The sequence below is a fragment of the Stomoxys calcitrans genome, chromosome 1, assembly GCF_963082655.1.
Source record: "Stomoxys calcitrans chromosome 1, idStoCalc2.1, whole genome shotgun sequence".
In the NCBI taxonomy this organism is placed as follows: domain Eukaryota; kingdom Metazoa; phylum Arthropoda; class Insecta; order Diptera; family Muscidae; genus Stomoxys; species Stomoxys calcitrans.
Window position 1 is genome coordinate 161,076,787 of NC_081552.1, and position 24,704 is coordinate 161,101,490.

The following is a 24,704-nucleotide window of genomic DNA, read 5'->3' on the forward strand; positions in this document are numbered from 1 at the left end:
ATTTGAGCCTCATATTGCAATAGTCAGAAAATACTTACTATTTGGGTGGTGTTGTGGGGGTGGGGTGGCCCCATAGACACTTTTCCCGAATATTGATATCAAATTCGTGCTTTACTCCCAAAGACCTTTCGTTTGAGTCCCATATTCCTATGGTCGTAAATTTGTCCCCTTTGGGGGATTTTTTTTGGGAATGGGCGCCCTCCCCCCAAACACTTGGTCCCATATTTGGATATCAGATTCGAATTCTACACTCAAATACCTTTTATTTAAGCCCCATATTTCCATGGTCAGTAAAAAAGTCGTGTTTGGGGGGTGTTTTGGGGAAGGGGTGGACCCCCAGAAACGTGATCCCACATTTGGTTATTAGATTCGTATTCTACTCGCAAATACCTTTCATTTGAGTCCCATATTGCCGTGGTCGTTAAATATGTCCGATTTAGGGGGTTGGGGTGGTCCCCCTAACACTTGGTCCGACAATTGGATATCAGATACATTTTCTTATCCTAAATACCTTTCAAATGTAGTACCCTATTTTCACCACGGGATCATTATGCACCATCTGTGAACATTTCAAGAAAATCGGTTCAGCCGTTTCTGAGTCTATAAGGAACATACAAACAAACAAACCTACAAACAAACACAAATTGATTTTTATATATAAGATTCCAAACGTCAAGTCAGCAAAAATTAGAGCTTCTAGGAACCAGGAAGAAGGGGGATCGAGAGACCAGTTTATATTGGAGCTATATCAGCTTATTGACCGATTTGAACCGTATTTGCCACAGTGGTTTGAAGTCGTAACAGAACACCGCATGCAGCTTTTGAGCCAAATCGCACAAAAATTGTGGCTTGTATGGGATCAAGAAGTCAAGTCGGGAGATCGGTTTATATGGGAGCTATATCTATATTTGAACCGATATGGCCCATTTGCAATCCGATCTACATCAATATAAAGTATCTGTGCAAAATTTCAAGCGGCTAGCTTTACGCGTTCGACCGCTATTGTGATTTCGACAGACGGACGGACGGACATGGCTAGATCGACTCCGAACGTCGAGCCAATCAAGAATATATATACTTTATGGGGTCAGACGAATATTTCGAGGTGTTACAAACGGAATGACTAGATTAGTATACCCCCTTCCTATGGTGGTATACTTACCTAGTCATTCCGTTTGTAACACCTCGAAATATTGATCTAGGACCCCATGCAGTATATATTCTTGATCGTCTCGACATTCTGATTCGATCTAGCCTGTCCGTCCGCCTGTCGAAATCACGATTGCGGTAAAACGCGTAAAACTAGACGCTTGATGACTATGACTTCTAACAACTGTGCCAAATACAGTCCATGTAAACCGGTCTCTCGATCATTCGGTTCCTAGAAGCTTTAATTTTTGCTGGTTTTACAGAAGTATGGTATGTAGAATAAAATTATGCCCTTCAACTAAATTTATTTTGTAAAAATTTTTAGCAGAATCCATGGTGGTGGATTCCCAAAATTCGGCCCGGCGGAACTTAGCACCCTTTTACTTGTTATGGACAATTTTAGTCACTTATGAATGGGTCCAGAGAGAAACACATCGGTGGTGACTTTTGGTCACAAAACAAAATCTTAACTTTGCCGATTAGATATTTTTGTGCAGATATCATATGGTGATTTCGATTCTGAAGAAAATGTTACACTTATAAGCTGAGTATTTTGTTCAGCATTTCGGGCGGAATGCTGTCAAACTCCATAAAAAATCTTCGGCGAAACGTTAGCGAAAAAGTAGTACTCCGCTTTTTGTGAGGAAATGACGAAAATTTCTAGTGACAACCCAAGATGGATTAATAAAGGTGGTCTGACTCGAACACCGGCAAACAACTGACCAATTTGACGGTATTAAAATGTCAGTTCTGTGTTTACATTCACAGCAAACCACCCCATTTTCTTGGGCGTTGACTTTTTTTGTATTTCTCTTTCTCTCATTTTACCTGGACACGTCCACATACGAGCGCAAGTTTCTTTAGTTGTGTTGATAACAACGAAATGAAATCTTGATGGCCGATTGCACCATATGATTCGTGGTTGCTGTATAAATGAGAGACAAATGATATATATTTATTAATATTTTGCCGCTTTTATTCAATCATTGAACAAATTTTGTTTTCTATAATAATTGTCTTCTTTAATAATCAGTAAACGCCGTTATTTTGGTGTAGATATATTGCTAGGAAGTTCTTCATGTGAATACGAGGATGCGATTTTTACCGTATTATTTGGTTGAAATGACAACATATGGACTATGAACATGTATGATTGAAAATGAAAAAAGTGTAACACTATGAGATGGTTGGGGCGACATTAGCAAAATGTTGTCCCGTATGAGTTGGTATTCTAATCTGCTTTCGGAATAGACGCGGAAATTCTTAATTGTTTTGCGAGCTAAATTTTATACCAATCAAATGTTTTTGTTTCCATACCAAAACACGTTTTTATACCCACCACCGAAGCATTGAGGTATATTCATTTTGTCATTCCGTTTACAACACCTCAAAATATCAATTTCCGATCCTATAAAGTATATATATTCTTGGTCGTCGTAAAAATCTAAGACGATCTAGCCATGTCCATCCGTTTATCTGTTGAAATCACGCTAGTCTTTCAAAAATAAAGATATTGAGCTGAAACTTTGCACAGATTCTTTTTTTGTCCATAGTAAGGCTAAGGTCGAAGGTTGGCTATATCAAAATATATCTTGATATAGCCCGCATATAGACCGATCTGCCGATTTAAGGTCTTAGGCCCATAAAAGCCACATTTATTATCCGATTTTGATGCAATTTGGGAAACCGAGTTTTGTAAGGTCACTTGACATCCTTCTTCAATTTGTCCAAGATCGGTCCAGATTTGGCTTTAGCTGCCATACAGACCGATCTCTCTCCAATATCGGTCCAGATAAGGTCTTGCCATAAGAGGCGAATTTATTGTCCAATTTCACCGAAATTTGGAGCAGCGGGTTGTGTTAGGCCCTTCGACATCCTTCTTAAATTTGCCCAGATTGGTCCAGATTTGGATATAGCTGCCATATAGGTCTTGGGCCCATAAAAGGCGCATTTATAGTCCGATTTCTCCTAGATTTGGGATAGTGAGTTGTGTTAAGCCCCTCGACATATTTCTGCAATTTGGTCTAGATTTGGATATAGCTGCGATATATTTCGATATAGCTGCTATGCTTGCATGAATTATGCATTTTTTTATCGGATTATGACAAAAGGTGGTTTACATCCGCCAAAGTTCGACCGGGCCGAACTTAATGCCTTTTTACTTGTTTTATCTGCACTTATTGTTTGCTATATTTAATTTAGGAAACAAACCATTGAAATCAATAAAACAAACAAAAATTAGGCCTTCAATGCTTTCAAGGGTTGTCACCATGGCAAACAATTAAAGGTGGTCTCATTGTACAACAACCACAAATCATATGATGTACATTGTACAACAACCACAAATCATATGGTGTAATCCGCCATCTCGTCATCAAAATGTCATTTCAATAATGACAATGTTTTCAACCCATCTAAGAATCTTGCCCTCGTGTGTGTGCGTGTTCAGGCAAAATGAGAGAAAGAGAAACACCAACAAAGAGAACGTGCAAAAAATGGTGTGGTTTGCAGCGAACGTAAAACAGAACTGACATCTTAATACCATCAAACTAGTCAATCCCATGGCAGCCGGTTGTATGCACCGGATTGACCCGATGGAATCCTCATCGGCAAGAGCTGCCGCCTCAGTGTACGTGTTCGTCTTTTTTCGTCATGGGAGAGGCACATCCCGGAGTGCCTTCTCCGCACGCTTCTGGTCCGTGCCGGAATTGAAAAGAACCCCGGTCCCTGGTTCTGTTCGGTTTGCCAGAACCGCCTTCATCATCGGTCGGTGAGGTGTAACCGGTGCATGGAGTGGGTACATTTTCGTTCTTGCTCTGGCCTAACTTCACTACGGGAGTATAGGCATACTGGCTATGTCGCAAGGTGCTGTGCCAGCAGTGGGTCACAAGCGTCGCCGTCGTCGCCTTCGACGTCCTCGTCGTCGGACTATGTGACCCCCCGACCTCTCCCGTACGGCAATTTATGCAACGACAGCACCCTAGCCCTACTATTGCCAGGCCAGTGCCGGGAAGTGTATCGTTCTTGCAGTTAAACTGCAACGGACTGCGTGGCAAGATCGTATACTTTATGAGTCGGAAGAGCATATCGGTCACAGCGATCCAGGAGACTAAGCTGACCAACAACTGCAGCTTGCACAGTTGTCACGGTTACAATGTGCTACGTAAGGATCGCTCTAGGAATGGAGTTGGGGGATTGGCCTTCGTTATACACCATTCCGTGCAGTATAGACCTATCTCGCCTGCGCTTGACGCTAGTGACCCATACATGGAATGTATGGGAGTAGCAGTCAGGTCTGGTACTGCCTCCGCAATTTCTTTTTGGGCAACCCAATACAACGTGTATATACCGCCGGTTGGTAGCTGTGTCCCGATTAATGGCCAGGCTTACAACCCCGACATAAGTGGGTTGCTATCTGGCCATAGTCGTCTGGTTTGGGGGATTTTATGCACATCACACGTCATGGCATTCTCCCCTAGGTAACGACCAGCGTGGCAGAGCAGTAGATAGCTCCACGTTTTGCACGGTGAATGAGGATGCCCCACTAGGATTACGAGGAGGTGCAGCAGCTCGCCAGACATCTCAATTGCATCCCCTGATCTCCTGAGTGACGTCTCCTGGCAAGCCGTTATCTCTTTGGGGTCAGACCACCTCCCCATAATTCTCACCATCGACCGACCACCCGACTTCATAACCTCTGAGCACCGGACGTTCATCAATTATAAGAAGGCCGATTGGACTGGCTTCAGAGAGTATACCAATCGCCGCTTCATTAACCTGCCACCCCCCTCCGATGTGCTTGTGGCCAAGAGGAAATTCCGAGCCATCATCAACGCAGCAGCCGCTCGCTTCATACCAGCCGGTCGAATACCCCAAGTGCGACCCAATTTCCCGGCGCAAGCAGTGGTACTCGCAGACGAGCGTTATGGGATTCGTGCTATGGACCCCGCTAACCCCAGAATCAGCGAGCTGAATCTGAAAAAAACGGTAGTCAACGAACATAAGCGGAATTTGTGGCTGGAACACTTGGAGCAATGTAACTTAGGCACCGGTGCAGGCAAACTGGGGGCCACTGTTAAGTCTCTCTCGAACCCCGGTAGACGGGACGACAGGACCTCAGTCACTTTTGGCGAGATAACCGTGACTGATCCGAAGAGATGCGCCAGGTTGTTCAACCGTGAATTTATTGTGCATCCCAAGAGAGACAGGGCAAGGAGGAGAGCCATTCGCCGTATTCGTGGTCTCCGAGCCAATGAACAGCCATCACAATTTACCGTGGTCGAAGTTACGAATGTCATCCGTGGCGCCAAATCTTCCAAGGCGTTGGGCCCCGACGGAATCTCTACATTGATGCTGAAGAATCTGGATTCACCTGGAGTTCAGTACCTTACCACTGTCCTCAATCTGTCATTGAACACTCTTATAGTTCCCGATGTCTGGAAAATGGGCAGAGTGATCCCGCTACTAAAGCCTGGAAAAGACCCGAGTTTGGGCGAGTCGTACAGACCAATCTCCCTTCTCTCACCAGTGGCAAAGACGCTTGAGGCATTACTCCTCCCGAGCCTCGTAGGAGAATTTCCATTCGCCGAGCATCAACATGGATTTCGGAGACTGCACAGCACAACAACAGCTTTGCATGCTATCACCACACACATTTGCCGTGGCTTCAATCAACCCAGGCCATGTGATAGGACGGTCCTCGTGGCACTGGACCTATCGAAGGCATTCGACACGGTCAACCACGCCAAATTATTTGAGGACATCGCCAACACGTCCCTCCAGCCAGGCCTGAAACGATAGGTCTCTAATTATCTGTGTGGTCGTCAGTCATTTGTGGAATTTAGGGATAAGAAGTCGAAACACCGTAGAGTGAAACAGGGAGTTCCCCAAGGTGAGGTGATATCTCCGGCACTGTTTAACCTCTACCTATCCTCCATTCCACCCCCTCCAAACGGCATAGAGATCGTATCATATGCGGACGATTGTACGATCATGGCATCAGGCGCCACACACATTGATGACATCTGCGATAGGTTGAACGTCTACCTCAACGAGCTTGCCTCATATTTCGCTGCAAGAAATCTGAAGATATCCGCCACCAAATCTTCAGCCACACTGTTCACTACAAATACGCGTGAGGTGAATACTGAGCTGACTGTGATGGTCGATGGAGAAATGATTCCGAACATCAAGTGTCCCAAAATACTTGGCGTCACATTTGACAGCTCCTACACTTTCTCCCCACATGCCACAGCAATCTGCAATAAAGTCAAAAGTAGAAACAAGGTCCTCAAGTTACTCGCTGCCAGCACTTGGGGTGCAGACAAAGAAACCTTGTTGACCACGTACAAAGCAATTGGCCGGTCTGTGGTAAGTTATGCAGCGCCAGTGTGGTCACGTCAACTTTGTGACACGCAGTGGAATAATATTCAGATCTGTCAGAATACCGCGCTCCGAACTGCGACGGGCTGTCTCCTCAGTTCTCATGTGGACCACCTCCATCAGGAGACAAAGATCCTACCAGTGCGAAGACATAACTATATGCTGTCTAAGCAATACCTTTTCGGCTGTTAGGCAGAAACCATCCAAATCATCATCTTGTGGATAGATACCCACCGCCCAGAAGCCTTAAGGTAGATCTACACGATCTAGAGCGTGAGGTTCGGCGCAACATTCATGCAGACACGGTAGCAGACGCGGTAATTGGCTACCGGGTGAATGTAGTCCTTGGAGAACGACCGCCACCCATTGCACCCGAAGAAATCGACCTCCCCCGGCAAACCAGAGTAGTTCTGGCTCAATTACGTTCCGGTAGATGCAGCCGCCTCAATTCCCACAGAGCTAGGATTGATGCCGTCGTGCAAGATGTATGTCCCGATTGTAACCAGGGACCGCACGATACACGTCACCTGTTTAACTGCCCGGCCAGACCCACTCGACTCAGACCCAGATCCCTGTGGACGCACCCCATCTTAGTCGCGGAGTTCCTGGGTCTTGACACTCAACAGAATCAAGCAGACGGAAGATAGAACACAATAAACTGCTACAACAACAACAACATCAAACTAGTCGGTTGTTCTCAGTTGTTCGCGTGAGACCACCATTATTAATCCACCTCGCCATTACCCACTCCATGGAAAGAGCCGCAACATCCGTACTTGGGTACCAAAAGCCTCCACCAACGAACCCATGGTACGACCAGGAGTGCCGAAAAGCTACTGAAGCCAAGAATGCGGCACACAGGGCAACATTACAGTCTGTACCAACTCGTCAAGCGAAGGAACGGTGTCGAGAGAAAGGAGAAACGTCAATTGCCCAGGTAGAAGAGGGAAATAAAAAGACGTGAGTGTGAGCGAATCGAGATGTTCAGGGGCCAGAATAAAGACCAAAAATTCTCCCAAAGAATTAACCATCAAACTGGTGGTTTTGGCACAGGCACATCCTCCTGCAGAGACAAAGAAGGAAATCTGGTGAAAATAGTGTGCTGAGGATATGGTAAGAACAACAGCTTGTCTGCGCGATCTGGCTAGAAGAACGCATACCCGATGACTGGAACCTCAGCATACTATGACCCGTACGTAAGTCTCCTCCCTATCGCATACAAGATACACTCGAGTGTACTGTGTGAAAGTCTAAAACCTAAAGTCAATTAAATAATTGGGCCCTATCAATGTGGATTTAGACCTGGTAAATCCACCATAGACCAGATATTCAGACTGCGAAGGACAAATCAACACCTACTATCTTTTTGTTGACTACAAAGCCGTTTTCGATAGCCCTATACGTTCAAATAGGAGGAGTCCGCATATGACGCTGAACGCCTGGGTTCGAATCATGGCGAGACCATCAGAAAAAAATTTTTCAGCGGTGGTTTTCCCCTCCTAATGCTGGCAACATTTGTGAGGTACTATGCCATGCAAAATTTCTCTCCAAAGAGGTGTCACACTGCGTCACGCCGTTCGGACTCGGCTATATAAAGGAGGTCCCTTATCATTGAGCTTGCACTCATTGATATGTGAGAAGTTTGCCCCTGTTCCTTAGTGGAATGTTCATGCACAAAATTTGTATTTTTTATATGTTCAAAGGTATTTCAAGCCATGTGAGTTTGGTATCCCTGCAAAATTATTGGGTTGCCCAAAAAGTAATTGCGGATTTTTCATATAGTCGGCGTTGACAAATTTTTTCACAGCTTGTGACTTTGTAATTGCATTCTTCCTTCTGTCAGTTATCAGCTGTTACTTTTAGCTTGCTTTAGAAAAAAAGTGTAAAAAAAGTATATTTGATTTAAGTTCATTCTAAGTTTTATTAAAAATGCATTTACTTTCTTTTAAAAAATCCGAAATTACTTTTTGGGCAACCCAATAATAAGGCTCTGCAGAATGACACTTACTGAAACACGTTAAGAATAGGAAAGAATCGCTTCGAACCATTCAATACCAAACGAGGGTTTCAGACAAGGAGACAGCTTAAAGTATGATCTCTTTAATATCCTGCTGGAGACGATTATACGAGGTGCAGATGTGAATAGATATGTCACACTACTCACAAGAGACACATTCTACTCGCATATGCCGACAATATCGATATCATAGGTCTGTCGCCGGTAGTAGTAACTGCAGCCTTTGAAAGATTCGAAAGAGAATCAGTAAAAATGGGTCCGGCAGTAAATGGAGACAAGACGAAATGGAGGTTTAAACTCCCAAAACGCCTTGTAAAACCGAGCGGATAAAGAAAATTGACGACGTTGGGAACCACAACATTGAGATGGTCAGTAACCTAATCTGCCTCGGTACCGCCGAAACGAACGACACCAGTTTCGAAATAAAGCGAAGAATAATACTGGTCAACAGATGCTACTCTACTAGGATTATGTAAGCAGTTTAGAAACAAGACCACATCTCGATAGACGAAGGATTAAGTGAGCAGTTAAGAAACAAGACCACATCTCGACAGACGAAGATAACACTCTACAAGACACTGATACTACTTGTTTTGTTATATGGTTCCGAGGAATGGGTACTTGTGAAAGCAGATGAGGCAATGCTTGGAGCGTTTGAGTAAAATATATGGACCAGTTTGCGTTAAAGGAGAATATAGGCGTCGTATGAATTACGAGCTATATGAGCTGTATGACGATGATAGTATAGTTTCACGTATTAAAATACAACGGTTACGTTGGTTAGGTCATGTTGGCAGAATGGATGAAGAAGCTCCAGCGAAGAAGTCTTTCGAAGGCAAACACGGTGGTACACGCAAACCGGGACCAAAAACCCGATAGAAAGATCAAGTGGCGGGAAACACCTCGAAACTTGGTGTCATAGATTTAAGATTAAGCGATTGAATAAGATTGAGGGGATAATCGGACAAATGTACTGTCATAGTTAATTAAAGTAAGTAATGTAAAGAGGAAAAGCTTTTGTTGTTGTAGCAGTGTGCTGTACACTGAGGCGGCAGCCGTTGCCGATGAAGGGTCAACCCGGTACGTACAACCGGCTGACATGGGATAACAGAACAGCTTGTACATGTTTGCCGATTATTGTAAAGAGGACGATATTCAACACAACAAGATTGCTAAATTGCCTCCGAACAAATGGGAAGGCCGAACGGATGAACCAAACTATTTTGCCTTTTCTGGGGACTTCAACGAATTCCAAGGACTGGGACAACGAACTCAGATATGTCAAATGGAAGATCAATACGTCGATCAATGCTACGACTAATATCCACTTATTAATCTTATCTTCGATTTTAAACTACGAGACTTCAGTGCTTATGAACTTTTGACTGCGGTTGCTGATGACAAGGAGATGACGACTCCAAGCGAATGTTATGAATATTAGCGAGAGAAGGTCCCATGAATAACAGCGAGAGAGGGTTTTTGGGTTTATACAATTTTCTGAATTTGGGTATTATGACATAACTACAAATGGGTTTTCTGACACAGTTGTTTTTGGATATTATGGCATATTGAATGTTAAATGTCACAATATCCAAATCTAAAATTTGGGTTTTGTGACATTCATTTGGGCTTTATGACATTTTAAAAAAGTCATTTTTGGGGTTTGTGTCATCGTTTGTGCGGTACGACATTTGTCGTTCTGTTTTGGGCGAAATAACGCTAAGTCGCATGGCGAGAACATCACAATTTTTAGAGTTGGACGTCATTTCATTAAATAATGGACTACTGATTATTTTATACTAGCCGAATATAACTTTGTGGGACGTCAATCGGACTCGAAGATCCATTATCATTGAGCTAAACCTTGAAAAGGACAATGCTGATATCATTGGCACGAGTGGAGTCTCTCCAACATTCTTTAATGAAATGTTAGTGAGAAAACTTGCTTTTACAATAGAAAATAAAAAAATATGTACACATACGATTACTATAATGGCTAATGCCTTTATTTTCACACTCAGTAGATTGAAATAGATTTCATGTTGTTAAAGTTTATAGAAATATCTATGTTTTTGTTCATTAAGTAATTTTTTTTAATCATAGACACATACATATTCAATGATCTTAATCTTTAAATATAAAGTACTCTGCAAATGGAGTGAGTGAGAGTACAAACATTTTAACATTGATCATTATGAGGATTGCTTGAAGATCATGTTACGTGAGAGGTCGGAGAACATAGAACTAGAAAATTAAATCATCCATCCAATCTAGGAAAATTATTTCAACAAAATTCAATGGTATCTGTTGTTTTTTTGTTTTAGAAAAAATTTACAATTTTATATTTGGGAATAAATTTGCATGTGTATTCATGTCCCTATATCATTGTACTTTAGTAAAGTAATTAAGAACAACTTGAAATGAACACAAGAATAAAACTTTACATTGATTTGATTGATTGTTTTGGGCCATACCGTTATGTTTTGAATCGGCATAAATTCATAAACATGTATGTTTTCTTATGGGAGATGCTAAAATATGCAGTTAATTAGTTCTCATAGTTAGCTATCTTCATTTGGTTATACGATATGCCAATTTGACATTTTGTATAGTTTTGCAAATTCTCCACAATTATCTTTCGGATTTTTTTTTTTGGTAAATTTTAAGCATAAATAAATTTCACTGTGGTACATACTTAAATTGAAATCCGTCTTATAACAATCAAATAAAAACTAGTTTTTGTTAATAATTTGGTGTTTTCAGGGTAAAGGTAAAGTAGGATAAATTTGTATGTTTATAGTATAGAACATTGGTCACTTATTAACTACAAATAAATCAATAAATTTAACTTATGAATCCAAATTGATAACGTCTCTGGTCAGCATGTAGTAAAAGAGTATATGGTTATATAATATCTTGCCTTTTGTCCATGCCATTTACTTCATACAGAGAATATATCAAACGGCAGCGAAATTAGGAAACAAAAACAATCTGAAAAAGACAAAAAGACAACAGTAATCCATTAGATGTCTATTTGTGTGTGCTTAAAGATAAGAATGTTTAGCTCCTTATTGAATAATATCAATATTATAATTTGATGGCGATGATGAATGGAAGGAACCCAAACACTTGTTGTTGTAGCCGCAGATTTATCGATCGTGCAACAAATCGATGAATTACTTTGAAGGTTGCAAGTTTGAGTCAGTCATGGACTGGCTTCAGGCTTCAATAGAAATGTGGCTCCACCGACGCACAGTGTTGCCCTGGTGGACAAAAATGAAAACTGTCCTGAAATCTTTTATTAGTCGCTTAAAATAAGAAGAATTTAAAAAAAATATATTTATTATTTCCAAAAAATAAAAAGGAAATTAAGGAAAAAGGAATTAAATGGAAAGTTCATTTGTCAGTGAATGGTGTCACAAACATGAACATATGGTACGGTATTAACCGTTACATTTAAATAAGAGGCAAATTAAAATGTCAGTAGAGTGGATCTAAAAAGGATCGACTTGGCCATCATTATTCTTTTTCAGTGTTCTTCAGTGAAGTGTCCTGATTTAAAAAAGCTCAAATTCAGCTGCACAAACTTGCTTATATACGTATTGGGGGTCATCGGAGCTCAGAGGTTAGCCTGTCCGCCTTCAAATTCCGGCGAGAACAACTTTAGCGGTGGTTATCGAGACCTAGTGCTGGCCACAATTGTAAGATTATTACTTAGATAATCTGCCGCGTAAACTTATCTAAGTAGAATTGCTCTGCGGCTAGTCCCTCCGACTCGACAATAAACAGGAGTTCCCATATCCGCTTAAACATGTATCGGACAGCACTCATCAATATGAGAAAAATATCCTGGTTATTCCGTAATAAAATGTTCATGGGCTAATTTGCGTTTTAACTATCCGAATGCAACAAAAATCTCACCTTTTTTAATTTTTTATTTATTTATTTTTATTTATTTCTTAATAGTAATACATAAGCCTCCTCCGCCAAAAAACGTATTACAACGATATACACTCCTAAATAAACATTAAAATGTTAAATACTTCACAGTTACTAAAAGATGTAAGATTCTTAGAATTGGATTTTTTTTTGTCTAAATTTTGGGACTTAAACTTTTCACAATTTATTTATATATTTCAGTCTTTAGAATAATTCCTTATACACTAGGCAGAGGTTAACATGTCCGCCTGTGACACTGAACGCCTGGATTCGAATTCTGGCAGGAACATCAGAAAATTTTTCAGCGGTGGTTATCCCCTCCTAATGCTGGCGACATTTGTGAAGTACTTTGCCACGTGAAACTTCTCCCCAAAGAGGTGTCGCTCTGCGGCACGCCGTTCGTACTCGACTATAAAAAGGAGGTACCTTATCATTGAGCTTAAAATTGAATCGGAATGAGTGATGTACTCATTGATTCGTGAGAATCAATGAGTAATGGAATGTTCATGGGCCAATTTGCATTTGCTATGATATATAAATTAGAAAATATTTTCAACATTAAATAAAGTTTGAATTCTTCTTTAGAAATGCAAAACTCTATATGTTCTTTGTACTGCTTTTGAAATTTTATGCTGATTAAATTTATAAAACAAAATGCTCTCATTAATGGACTGTGATAAGCATAATAGACGCGATGTAATGGGACATTATAACGTTAAAGGAATTCATTATATGCAAAATTGTTCTTTGCATAAACTTTACTTAATATGGGAAAATTTGAATTTTCTTTTTTTTTTTTAAAGCCAATCATGTGTATATATTGTTAGTATAAAATTTGTAATTTTTTAACATTTTCTTAAATGTTTCTATGATCAACGGACTAATTACTAACAAGACTAATAAATTTCTCCGAGAACCAAAGCTCCTTTCTATTGACTGATAGATGTCGATTCTGGAGCACTGTGTAAATTATATGGATTTTTTATTTATGGAATTCCAAGAAAAAACGAAAATGGGAAAATGACAGCAAGAAAAACCTCTTGGTAGGATTTAAAACAAATATTTCAAAATGCAAATGAATTAGGGGCATCAGTTCGGGATACTAAAATGTGGTTTTTGGGACTTTAAAATCTTTAATTTTTTTTTATTGTCAATCACGTTTTTATTGCTCTATTGTTAATAGTTCTTTATTTGAATTAATAAATTTTCCAGATTAGAAAACAAAACGTTTGATTTAATAAAAATTTGGAAATACAACTTTTTTAGAGATAAAATTTCGTGTCTGTTTGCACTTGTTTTCTTTGGTCTTTAAATCTTATTGAGATTCCATTGCAGGATATTTTCGGCTTTAGACCATTGTTGAATGCTTTCTGTTCAAAGAAAAGTATAGCAAAAAACATATAAAAGTCAGCAAAAAGTGTGTTGTTGCTAAAAGCATTTGACGGGTTTCCTGTATCGCGATTTCATTTTCGGCCAAGAAAAATGCAGCACATATTTACACCCCAACTGACGAACGTATGAAATACAAAACAGACACAGACCACTGTGCACCAATATATAGAAACCTAAAACAAAAATAAAAGCAATAGACAATAAGCTTCAGCCAATCTTGTGTGGTGTTAGGATCTCGTGTTAGGTTAGGTTTAAGTGGCAGTCTGCCATCAGACTCACTTAGACGTTTTCGTCTATTGTGATACCACAGGAACAGAAGAAGGAAGATGCCTTCTAGTTCCTACCGTTGAACCACCTAGATCGTTTTAAAAAGCCCAACAACTTGTGAATGAGAACCTAAAGTGAAACTCCTTCTGTCTGCCAGTGTAGGACACATATACAGAAGGAGTTTTATAGTCTCTTCTTCTTCGATGTCCTCACAGCTTCTGCAAAAGCCTACTGGCAACCCTCAGTCTATCAGCATGTTTTCCGATTAGATAGTGACCTGTCATGACGGACACAATGACTGAGACGTCTGTTCTTGCCAGTGACAGCAAGGCGGTAGACCTCTTCAAGTCTATATTAGGCCACATAGTTTAGAATGCTCACAGCTCCCATTTTGTGACCATCTATCATTCGTTGTTCTTCGGGCCTGGTCCTTAAAACTTAGCTTTAATGTCGCTATAGGCGTACCCACATATACCAGTTTCCCTGGAATGTGTAAGGTAGTTCCTAGACTCGAAAGCTCGTCCGCTTTACAATTCCCTGGGATATCTCCGTGGCCCGCAACCCAGAACAGGTAAATTTTGAACTGTTCAGCTATCTCGTTGAGAGACCTGCGACACTCGAGGACGGTTTAGAAATAGAGAATATTTCTTGGAAATTTAGAGAATATTTCACAGAAATTATGTCTTAAGAAAAAATAATTCAGAGGACGCCTGAGCCACTTAGTTCTTGTTCTGTTCTGTCTTTCCTCTGTTTGTTTTTGCTGTATATCCAGATCCAGGAACTTTGCGACTAATGTGGGGTGCGCGTCCAGAAGGATCTGGGTCTATGTCAAGTAGGCCTGGTGGGACAGTTAAACTGGCGACGTGTGTCGTGTGGTCCCAGGTCAAAATGGGGACACACATCCTGCATGTTGGTATCAAACATAGATCTATAGGAGTTAAGGCCGCTGCATTTGCCGGAACGCAATTGAGCCAGAACAAGTTTGATTCCCGGGGGAGGTAAATTTCTTTAGGCGCAATGTGTGGCGGTCGTTCTCAAGGACCACATACAACCGGTAACTATATACCGCATCTATTACCGCGCCAGCATGAATGTTGTCTAGACCCGCTTGATCTGGTCATTGATTTAGTATTTTCAAGTGTGATATTGTGCTCATGACCGTTCTAAATAAAACGAATGAACTTAATTAATGCCTTCAGAAATAGGTATACGGGTTAGGTTGAAAGGAGGGTGCAGATATAAGTCCGCCCCATGCCACTATAGACATACACCTAAGCCAGTAATCGACTTGTTGTGTGCTCTAAAAACTATAAGGTAACCTCTAAAAAGAACATTTTAAGTTAGGAATTCCGTGCTACTTACAAAATCCTTAATTGTTTTTAATGTCACTCCCCTAAGTTGGTTCATATCTGGTATTGTGTCTCCACCTAAGTCCCGGTATCTGTTAGACGCGAAAGCCGGACAATGACAAAGTAAATGCTCCAACGTCTCATCATCTTCCCCGCATGCCCTACACATGCTATCACTTGCCGCACCGATTTTACATAAGTAAGCGTATTATGGTCAGGCGGTCTAAAACAGATCTCAGTCCCTGGGTTCTCAATGTAAACCCCCAGGCCCACTCTGTCCTCTAGCTTTGATCCATCCGTGTAACATGATCTTCCAGATGGCAATACTAGGGTTCCGTCAATTCAAGACTGTGCCGATGGCAACAGTGCGTCGCACTCGACTTCAAGGTTCATCTCAGGTATCCGATCGGAAACCACTTCCCTTCCTTCCAGTAGGTATTCTAAGTAAGAGCAAATTAAAATCGCATTTTGTTTGCACGGGCCACAAATTGATAGCCACCATCATTCGGCTGCATTCAATATGGGTAGTTTAGTGTTACTGTGTATTTTCAATCTCACATATCATTCCTGATATCTCCACTATTATATGAATTCCGGTTGATAACAAATTTAGCAAAAATTAATCTATAATCTAATTCTAGTAAATCAAGAAACCAAATCGTATAATCCTATCTGGCCCTGGTGGAGGAGTTGCAACTTCATTGGCACCATTATTCAACTCCGCTACTTCAGGGTATCGAAAATCGCTCTTTAGTTCAGTCTGACTAGTCTCTGTGGGAGGTCGGACTAACTCTTGCCGACAAAATTTCGTAGGTAAGAGCAAGCCCTTTGATAGGTTTTTTCACTTTTTTGGCCTTTTACTTGTTCTTACTTGCGGTTTCCATTTACTTGAATATGCGGATGTACGTACCGGATTGATCCGATGGAGTCCATCATCGGCAAGGGCTGCCGCCGCAGTGCACAACACACTGCTACAACAATACTTGACATACCAAGATCAGGTTCCTCTATCTTATGAGAACAGAGCCTCCAGCTTTCGATGGTTCGGTAGCCCTCTGGTCAGTTACCGATCCATTTAATGACGGTGTATTCACCATGGCGTTAGGATGGAGAGAATTCCATTCCAAGGTCTTCATCCGACAGGATCAAATCCCCCATCATGCCTGTGCGAACCCCTTCTGACTGAGTCCTATGCCTATTCACAGTCCCCCATCTTTATTAGACGCTTGTTAAGCTCGCTATATTTCATGGCTAGCTTCCTGTTCAGAATTTCAAGATCCTGCAGGATAGGTGCTCTTTTAAGCAGACCGACTACTGACAAGGTGGGGATTTGACCTTCAGACTCCCCAACACTTTCTCTTCAAATCGTTCATTTTCATTAGATTAGATATACATACATAGTAGAGGCGAAATGGTCTCTTCTCACGGGCTCTAGACCTGCGGCTTTATTGGAAATACACACAGACCGCGTAAGAGTTGTTGTTGTAGCCACATTTCCGTATGTGGAGGTAGCGATAATCGTTGGCCAGCTCGTTACATGGGACCGATCGCCGGGGGAACGTCATGAAAATGGATTATTAAAAGCCGCCAATAACTCGCCTTATCATATGGAGTGAAGGTGTACATGCGAGTCGGGGGTAGTCGAATCACGCATGAGTCACGAGATTCGTGAGTGAGATCCAAATCTAATCACGTGATCGTACGTGAGAGTTAATCACGACGCAAAACGCTAATCACGACTCATGAAAAAATCACGAATCACGCGGTATTAGACACATAAGAAACTCACGACCTATGGTTGGTATTTTATTCTTGGAAATTTGCAACACCTTTTTTATCTGCATTATATTTAATTGATGTTTTTGGAAATAAAGAAAAACTCATCATTTAAACCGATAAAACAAACAAAAATGATGCAGGCAATGGTAGCCATAATGGTTTCAAGGGTTGCCCCTATATTGTTTAACATTTCCCTCACTATAATCAGAATACTACCTTTTGGCCCGTTTCCTACTCCTTTTGGCAGACGTTTGCAAAACAAAAATATCACTCGCTACATGGAAAAATATTTTTTCAACCATGATACGCAAATTTTTCGTGAGTAGTGATTTTTCTCGTGCGCGAATTGTCTCGTTAGCGTACGTGCACGTGAGTCGATATAAAAAAAGTCATGCGTGAGCGTGCGTGAATATGTTTTTTTTTTGTCTCGTGAGCATGCGTATCTAATATCGAGTATCATAGGCACTCAGTATTCAGACCAAAGAAAGAAGAAGAGCTGGCATTAGAGCCAATTCGGGATGACGAGAGACAAAGTTTAAAGACACAACATGTTTGAATTGCTTACGATATTTCGTTTTTCCTTTATTCCAACTAAAGGTTGCAAATAAACAAAGCAAAATACGAAAAAATGTTCGAACGAATGACCGAATTAAAACAGAATAACCCGAAAATGTTGCAACCCTCAATGTGAATCCAATTGGAATACATGGAAATGGTTGTGTCTTTAACGCGAGTTATTGTACGGTATGGGGAAGACAAAGCAGAAACCCTCTCTTCTTCTTTCTTACGCTCTTTGATTCAGACATGATTCTTTGATTCGCCCGACTTATCACTGAGACTCTCCACTCGATATCGCTGATTTTCCGCGACTGAAATTGCAGCTACTCCGTATATGAAGATCGTACTATCCGCAACCTGTGAACGCGCCTAGCGGTAGCTCTCAGCTAAGCTTCTCGTAAAGTCGTTGAACACCACACAAATAGAAGCTCACAGTTCCAAACCCTGTGGTGCTCATAACCATCCCGTGCGGGGACCGCTAAGTGGATAATGATAATATCGTAGCTGTTCTTGAACGACAGTAACAATTTTATTTCCTTTTGAGACTTAGAAACTCTTCAATTTGGAATGCTTCCTGAGGCTGGTTTTTCTTCTTCCACCGTCGGCCAGACTAAATAAAAAGCAAAATTTTGGTGCACCGGTTTTACCGTTTTTTTTTTCAGAGAATATTCATATGTTTTTGAGGTTTTTAGTGTCAACTGAAATTTTATTTATTTTTAACTATTTTTTGGATCTTATGTACAGTTTCGTATTTGAGAGTGGTTTAGTTTCCTCCACTCAAGAAGGAGACAACAAGTAAGTACAACAAAGCTCGGCTCGGCGAAATATTTCGTACACTTCATAATGACTCTTTTTAGCCAGTTCTCTACGATTACTTGTTACATAAATACTAGGCTTGAGCCAAGTATTTATGCAGGAGCCGATACCGCCCGGCTTTTCACTGAGATTCTCCGCTCGATACCGCTGATTGTCCGCGACTGCAATTGCCGCTACTCGTCTCAGACCCGGATCCCTTTGGACGCACCGCACCTTAGTCGCAGAGTTTCTGGATCTGAATATTCAACCGAATCAAGCAGATGAAAGATTGAACACAACTCATTGCTACAACAACAACATTTGCAGGTATTAAGCCATGTAAAAGCTACTCCACAAAGAGGTGTTGCTCTGCGGCACGCCATTCGGACTCGGCTATAAAAATGAGGTCCCTTATAATGGAGCTTAAACTTGTATTATAAAGGGTGATTTTTTTGAGGTTAGGATTTTCATGCATTAGTATTTGACAGATCACGTGGGATTTCAGACATGGTGTCAAAGAGAAAGATGCTCAGTATGCTTTGACATTTCATCATGAATAGACTTACTAACGAGCAACGCTTGCAAATCATTGAATTTTATTACCAAAATCAGTGTTCGGTTCGAAATGTGTTCATTCACCGTTCAGCGATGAGGCTCATTTCTGGTTGAATGGCTACGTAAATAAGCAAAATTGCCGCATTTGGAGTGAAGAGCAACCATAAGCCGTTCAAGAACTGCCCATGCATCCCGAAAAATGCACTGTTTGGTGTGGTTTGTACGCTGGTGGAATCATTGGACCGTATTTTTTCAAAGATGCTGTTGGACGCAACGTTACGGTGAATGAACACATTTCGAACCGAACACTGATTTTGGTAATAAAATTCAATGATTTGCAAGCGTTGCTCGTTAGTAAGTCTATTCATGATGAAATGTCAAAGCATACTGAGCATCTTTCTCTTTGACACCATGTCTGAAATCCCACGTGATCTGTCAAATACTAATGCATGAAAATCCTAACCTCAAAAAAATCACCCTTTACAACACCAATGGATAGGTAAAGTTTGCGCCTATACCATAATGGAATGTTCATTTGTATATAAAACTGTTCTACTTTTCGACCAGAAATAAATTACGCAGCCCCATCGTGGAGTGAGCAATACACAGAGGAGAAGCCTGCTACTCCGTATAGAGCATTCCACCATCCGCAACCTTCTCGTGATAACAAAGGATACCACACAGATCGGAGTTCAAAGTTCTAGCCTGTGTGGTGCTTATAGTTATTTCGTGCCGGGAACACTCATAGTTGTTGTTGTTGTAGCCACATTTTCATGTGGAGGTAGCAATCCTCGTCAAGTTCCTGTATGTGACCAAGCTTGTTCCGGTCCAAAGGACCGATTGCCGTGGGAACAAGTTTGCCATTGATTATTTAAGGCGCCAATAACTCGCTTGTTATATCGAACATCATAGGCACTCAGTATTTGTGAAAGAACCAATGCCGCCCGGCCTCTCACTGAGGCTATCCGCTCGATACCGCTGATTGTCCGCGACTGCCACTGCAGCTAATCCTTATGGAGCATTCCACTATCCGCATCCTGTGGACGCGCCCGGTAGCTCGCAGCAAAGCTTCTCGTGACAGCAATGTACGCCACACGGATCGAAACTCAATGTTCCAGCCTATGTGATGCTCACAGCTTTGCCGTGCCGAGGGAACACCTATAGTGTAAGTAACGGGGTTTACATTGTATATATATATGTATATAATTATAAACGAAATTTCGCATTATTGTTTGCTATTTTTGTTTGTTTTTGAGTAGAAAAATTTGTGTATTATCAATACTTACAATTACGACAAAGAATTGTTTACAAATTGCGAGTAAATCTCTTCCCCTTCGTCTCTTCTTTTAGACATCCAGTCGTACACAATAACAAATAAATCTGCTTCTTCTTCTCTATTTGTTTAGTGAAAGACTTTCAATGCTGGCCAACAGTTCATCGGCGGTCTGCGAAACAACCTGTTCTTGATCATCGCGGGTACTTAAGTTTTGTAGGCGTTTCTCTAAATTCGATAGATCTTCTAATTCGCGCTGCTGCTTAGCCATATACCTTAGGATTAGTGCAGTCAACATGCACATATCTTCGAGAATTTTACTGGTTTCTGGAGTTGGATTTTCGTATCGCGTACGCAGCAGCCTCAACTTTGCCTCCGCCAATTCTAAAGGTGATTTGCCGCTTCGATCGTACATATGAACGCTTGCACCACCCTGCAGCAGCACACGTACGACAACATTAAAATTGTTGGAACTCGCGGATATAACAGCCAAATGTAGTGGTGTATTGCCCAAAGAGTCGACAACATTGGGATTTGCCCCGAATTTAAGAAGTTGTTGGACGATTTGTATGTAACCACGACAGGCGGCTAAATGTAAGGGGCTACGTTTGTATTCGTCTGCCGCATTCGGTATAGCGCCTGACTCAAGTACCTTTGTTAGTAGTTCTATGTTATTGGTACACGCCGCATACCGAAGTTTACGACCTGCCGACTCCGCAAAAATGTTATTGTAGCTGAATCTCAGCCTGCTTTTAATACATGTTCGTGGGCGCATTTTAAAATTGTGACTGCTAGACGGCAGGGTGCTCGGATGGATGATGCTGGACATGAAATCCGAAGACTGCGAAGAGGAATTCAACGGCAGTGGCGGTAGGGTAGGCAATGCAAAATGCTCTTCAGAGTGGAATGCATTTGGATTGATAGTGGGCCACTCGTGCGTATTGGGGGAAGATGTTGGCGTGGGCGGCATAATTGGTGGAGGCGTTATCATTATACTGGCAGAAACTCCATCATTGCTATCATTACTTGTGTCCACACCTGAGTCATTAGCTGCCATTAGCTCTTCAGCTTCGTCGACAGGTTGTGCTGGATTTCTATAGCTCTTAATTTTGACGATTTTGACTGATGTCCGAACTCAAAAGAGGTATTCAATTGGGTAGGTAGCCGATTGATTAAAAATTTTATTAGCGAATGAAACGTAATCGCATATAAAAACAGAAAAACTTTGTTTTGTGTATATTTTGTGTTTTTCCTCTTTTTGCTTCCTTGTTTTTCTATTTATTCATTTTGTTTTTTTCTCTTTTCGTCAGTGCTACCACTTCCTAACAGCAGTGTTGCCAATGTTCACACTACGGTGTGGCCATTATCAAAATTAAATCGTTACCGAAATTTATCGTTAAACTTTTGCAAGAGGTGTAGACAATCCGCTGAGCACAGAGTAAGGAATTTTTCAAAAACTTTTTGTATTGGGTTGGTTATGGCTGATTTATTAAAGCTTGTCTCATGTGTTGGTCTTGTTGTAGCAGTATGTTGCACACTGAGGCGCAAGCCCTTGCCCATGAATAATTTAGTGGGGTCAATCCGGTACGTGCAACCGGCTGCCGTGGGATTAATCTCATTTGTACAACTACATCAAGTTGATCGACGTTTTGGCAACACACACAAAGAAATTTGTGTGCGTGCATGTGTACGCGAGCAGAATGTGCGTGTACATGAGTAAAGAATATGCAGAAAGAACATAACAAAGAGAATACAAACAAAATGTATGTTCGTGTACTAAAAATTTTGTGCAAATTTGCAGGAATGGTTACTGGAAGTCGTTCGCGAACTTTATTTCCAGGCAGGAGAGAGCGGGAGAGTGCGTGAGTGCGAGCACAAGTTTGAGTGTTTGGTAATTGAGAGATTGCAAATTTCTACTGGAGGTTATTTCCCCAGCAGAAATTTGAAGCATCGATATCTGTTTTATGAAATTCAGCTGTTTAATTCAAACAAAAAGCAAAAAAAAAGGAAAGGCTGTTCTTACTCTCCTGTTACTGGAAAATTACGCGAACACACCTAAAAACCTGTCGTCTTAATACCGTCCATGGCGAAACAATTAAAGGTGGTCTCATTTGTACAACAACCACAAATCATAAGGTGCAATCCGCCATCTTGCCATCAAGCTGATCGACGTTTTCCCAACGCACATAAAGAAATTTGTGTGCGTACATGAGCAGAGAATATGAGAGAAAGAAGATAACAACAAAGAGAATGAAAACAAAAATCTGTCATCTTAATACTGTCAAAGCTGGCCGGCTGTTAACAGCTGTTCGCTTGAGACTACCTTTTTAAATCCGCCTTGCATACCGTCAAATCTGGCCGGCTGTTAACAGACGTTCGCGTGCGAAAACCTTTAAATAATTTAATTGGGAGCAGTTCCGCAGCAGCAAAATATTGAGTATACTATATGTCAAAATCAGTGGCTAGTGTTACTCAGATTTGAGTATGTTACTAGTTTTTGCAATTTTTCGTCGTTTGTGTGTGTTAAGGATTGATATTTTATTCGGCTTTTCACGTCAACAATTGTCAAACTCTTTATCAAAAAAACGCATAAGCTAAAGAAATTTGTGTGCGTACATGAGCAGAGAATATGAGAGAAAGAAGATAACAACAAAGAGAATGCAAACAAAAATCTGTCATCTTAATTCCGTCAAAGCTGGCCGGCTGTTAACAGCTGTTCGCATGAGACTACCTTTTTAAATTCGCCTTGCATACCGTCAAATCTGGCCGGCTGTTAACAGACGTTCGCGAGCGAAAACCTTTAAATATTTAAACTGGGAGCAGTTCCGCAGCAGCAAAATATTGAGTATACTATATGTCAAAATCAGTGGCTAGTGTTACTCAGAATTGAGAATGTTACTAGTTTTTGCAATTTTTCGTTTTTTGTGTGTGTTAAGCATTGATATTTTATTCGGCTTTTCACGTCAACAATTGTCAAACTCTATATAAAATAACGCATAAGCTAAACACATGTGAAATACATAATTGCCTTTTTTACGATAAATGCTTAAAAGGATGTAAAATTGAGTTATTACAAAAAATTTCATATAATTATGTTTAAAAAAATTATATTTTGTTAAAGTTTTTCGCAACAATTCCGAAAGCTGAAGATAATACTCTGCTTTAGGCTGAGTATTCTTTTCAGTTTTTCAAGCGCCTTTTTACTTTCAAGTAAAAAGGCGTTAAGTTCGGCTGGGCCGAACTTTGGATACCCACTACCTCTGGTATATGTATATGCAAACCACATTTCGTCATAAACCGGTGAAAATACATAATTTATGCCCCATAGCAGCTGTATCTAAATATGATCCGATTTGGATCAATTTCGGTACGGACATTGAGTGTTCCAATAAGTACAAGTCCTTGTTCAATTTTGTAGAACAAAATATTATTTTTTTTTTTTGTAGCTATATCCAAATATACCGATCTGAGCCATATACGACACGGATGTTGAAAATCCTAACATTAGTCTGCCAAATTTCAGCGAAATCGAATTATAAATGCGCCATTTAGGGGGCCAAGGCTATAAATCGAGAGATCGGTCTATATGGCAGCTATATCCAAATCTGGGCCAAATGGGAGAGGGATGTTCAAGGACCTAATACAACTCACTGTCCCAAATTTCGGCGACATCGAATCTTTTATGAGTCCAAAACCATAAATCGAGAGATCGGTCTATATGGTAGCTATATCCAAATCTGTACCGATCTGGGTTAAATTGCAGAAATATGTCGAAGAGCCTAACACAACTCACTGTTCCAGATTTCGGCGAAATCGGACAATAAATGCGCCTTTTATGGGTCTAAGATCTTAAACCGAGAGATCGGTATATGGCAGCTATATCCAAATCTGGACCGATCTAGGCCAAATTTCAGCAAAATCGGATAATAAGTGTGGCTTTTATGGGCCTAAGACCTTAAATCGGCGGATCGGTCTATATGGGGGCTATATCAAAATATAGTCCCATATAGCCCATCTCCAAACTCAACCTGTTTTTGGATAAAAAAAAATTATCTGTGCAAAGTTTCAGCTCAATATCTCTTTTAAAGATTGTAGCGTGATTTTTACAGACGGACGGACATGGCTAGATCGCCTTAGATTTTTACGACGATCAAGAATATATATACTTTATAGTGTCGGAAATGGATATTTCGATGTGTTGCAAACGGAATGACAAAATGAATATACCCCCATCTTTCGGTGTGGGGTA

At 40.9% G+C, this 24,704-nt stretch overlaps 1 protein-coding gene across 2 annotated transcripts; it reads right to left on the minus strand.

Moving 5' to 3' along the window:
* Positions 1-10,527: 10,527 nt before the first annotated feature.
* LOC106090297 (ankyrin repeat domain-containing protein 54) lies at positions 10,528-21,747 on the minus strand. Of its 2 annotated transcripts, none has more exons than XM_013256448.2 (2): positions 20,469-21,747; positions 10,528-11,539 (listed from the first exon to the last, which is right to left on the minus strand). In XM_013256448.2, exon 1 carries the CDS (start codon positions 21,510-21,512, stop codon positions 20,577-20,579), a length of 936 nt encoding a protein of 311 aa, XP_013111902.1. In that variant the 5' UTR covers positions 21,513-21,747; the 3' UTR covers positions 10,528-11,539; positions 20,469-20,576. The 2 variants fall into 2 exon arrangements, with proteins under 2 accessions (XP_013111902.1, XP_013111903.1); XM_013256449.2 differs by lacking the exon at positions 10,528-11,539 and adding an exon at positions 11,590-11,856.
* Between the last annotated feature and the right edge of the window lie 2,957 nt (positions 21,748-24,704).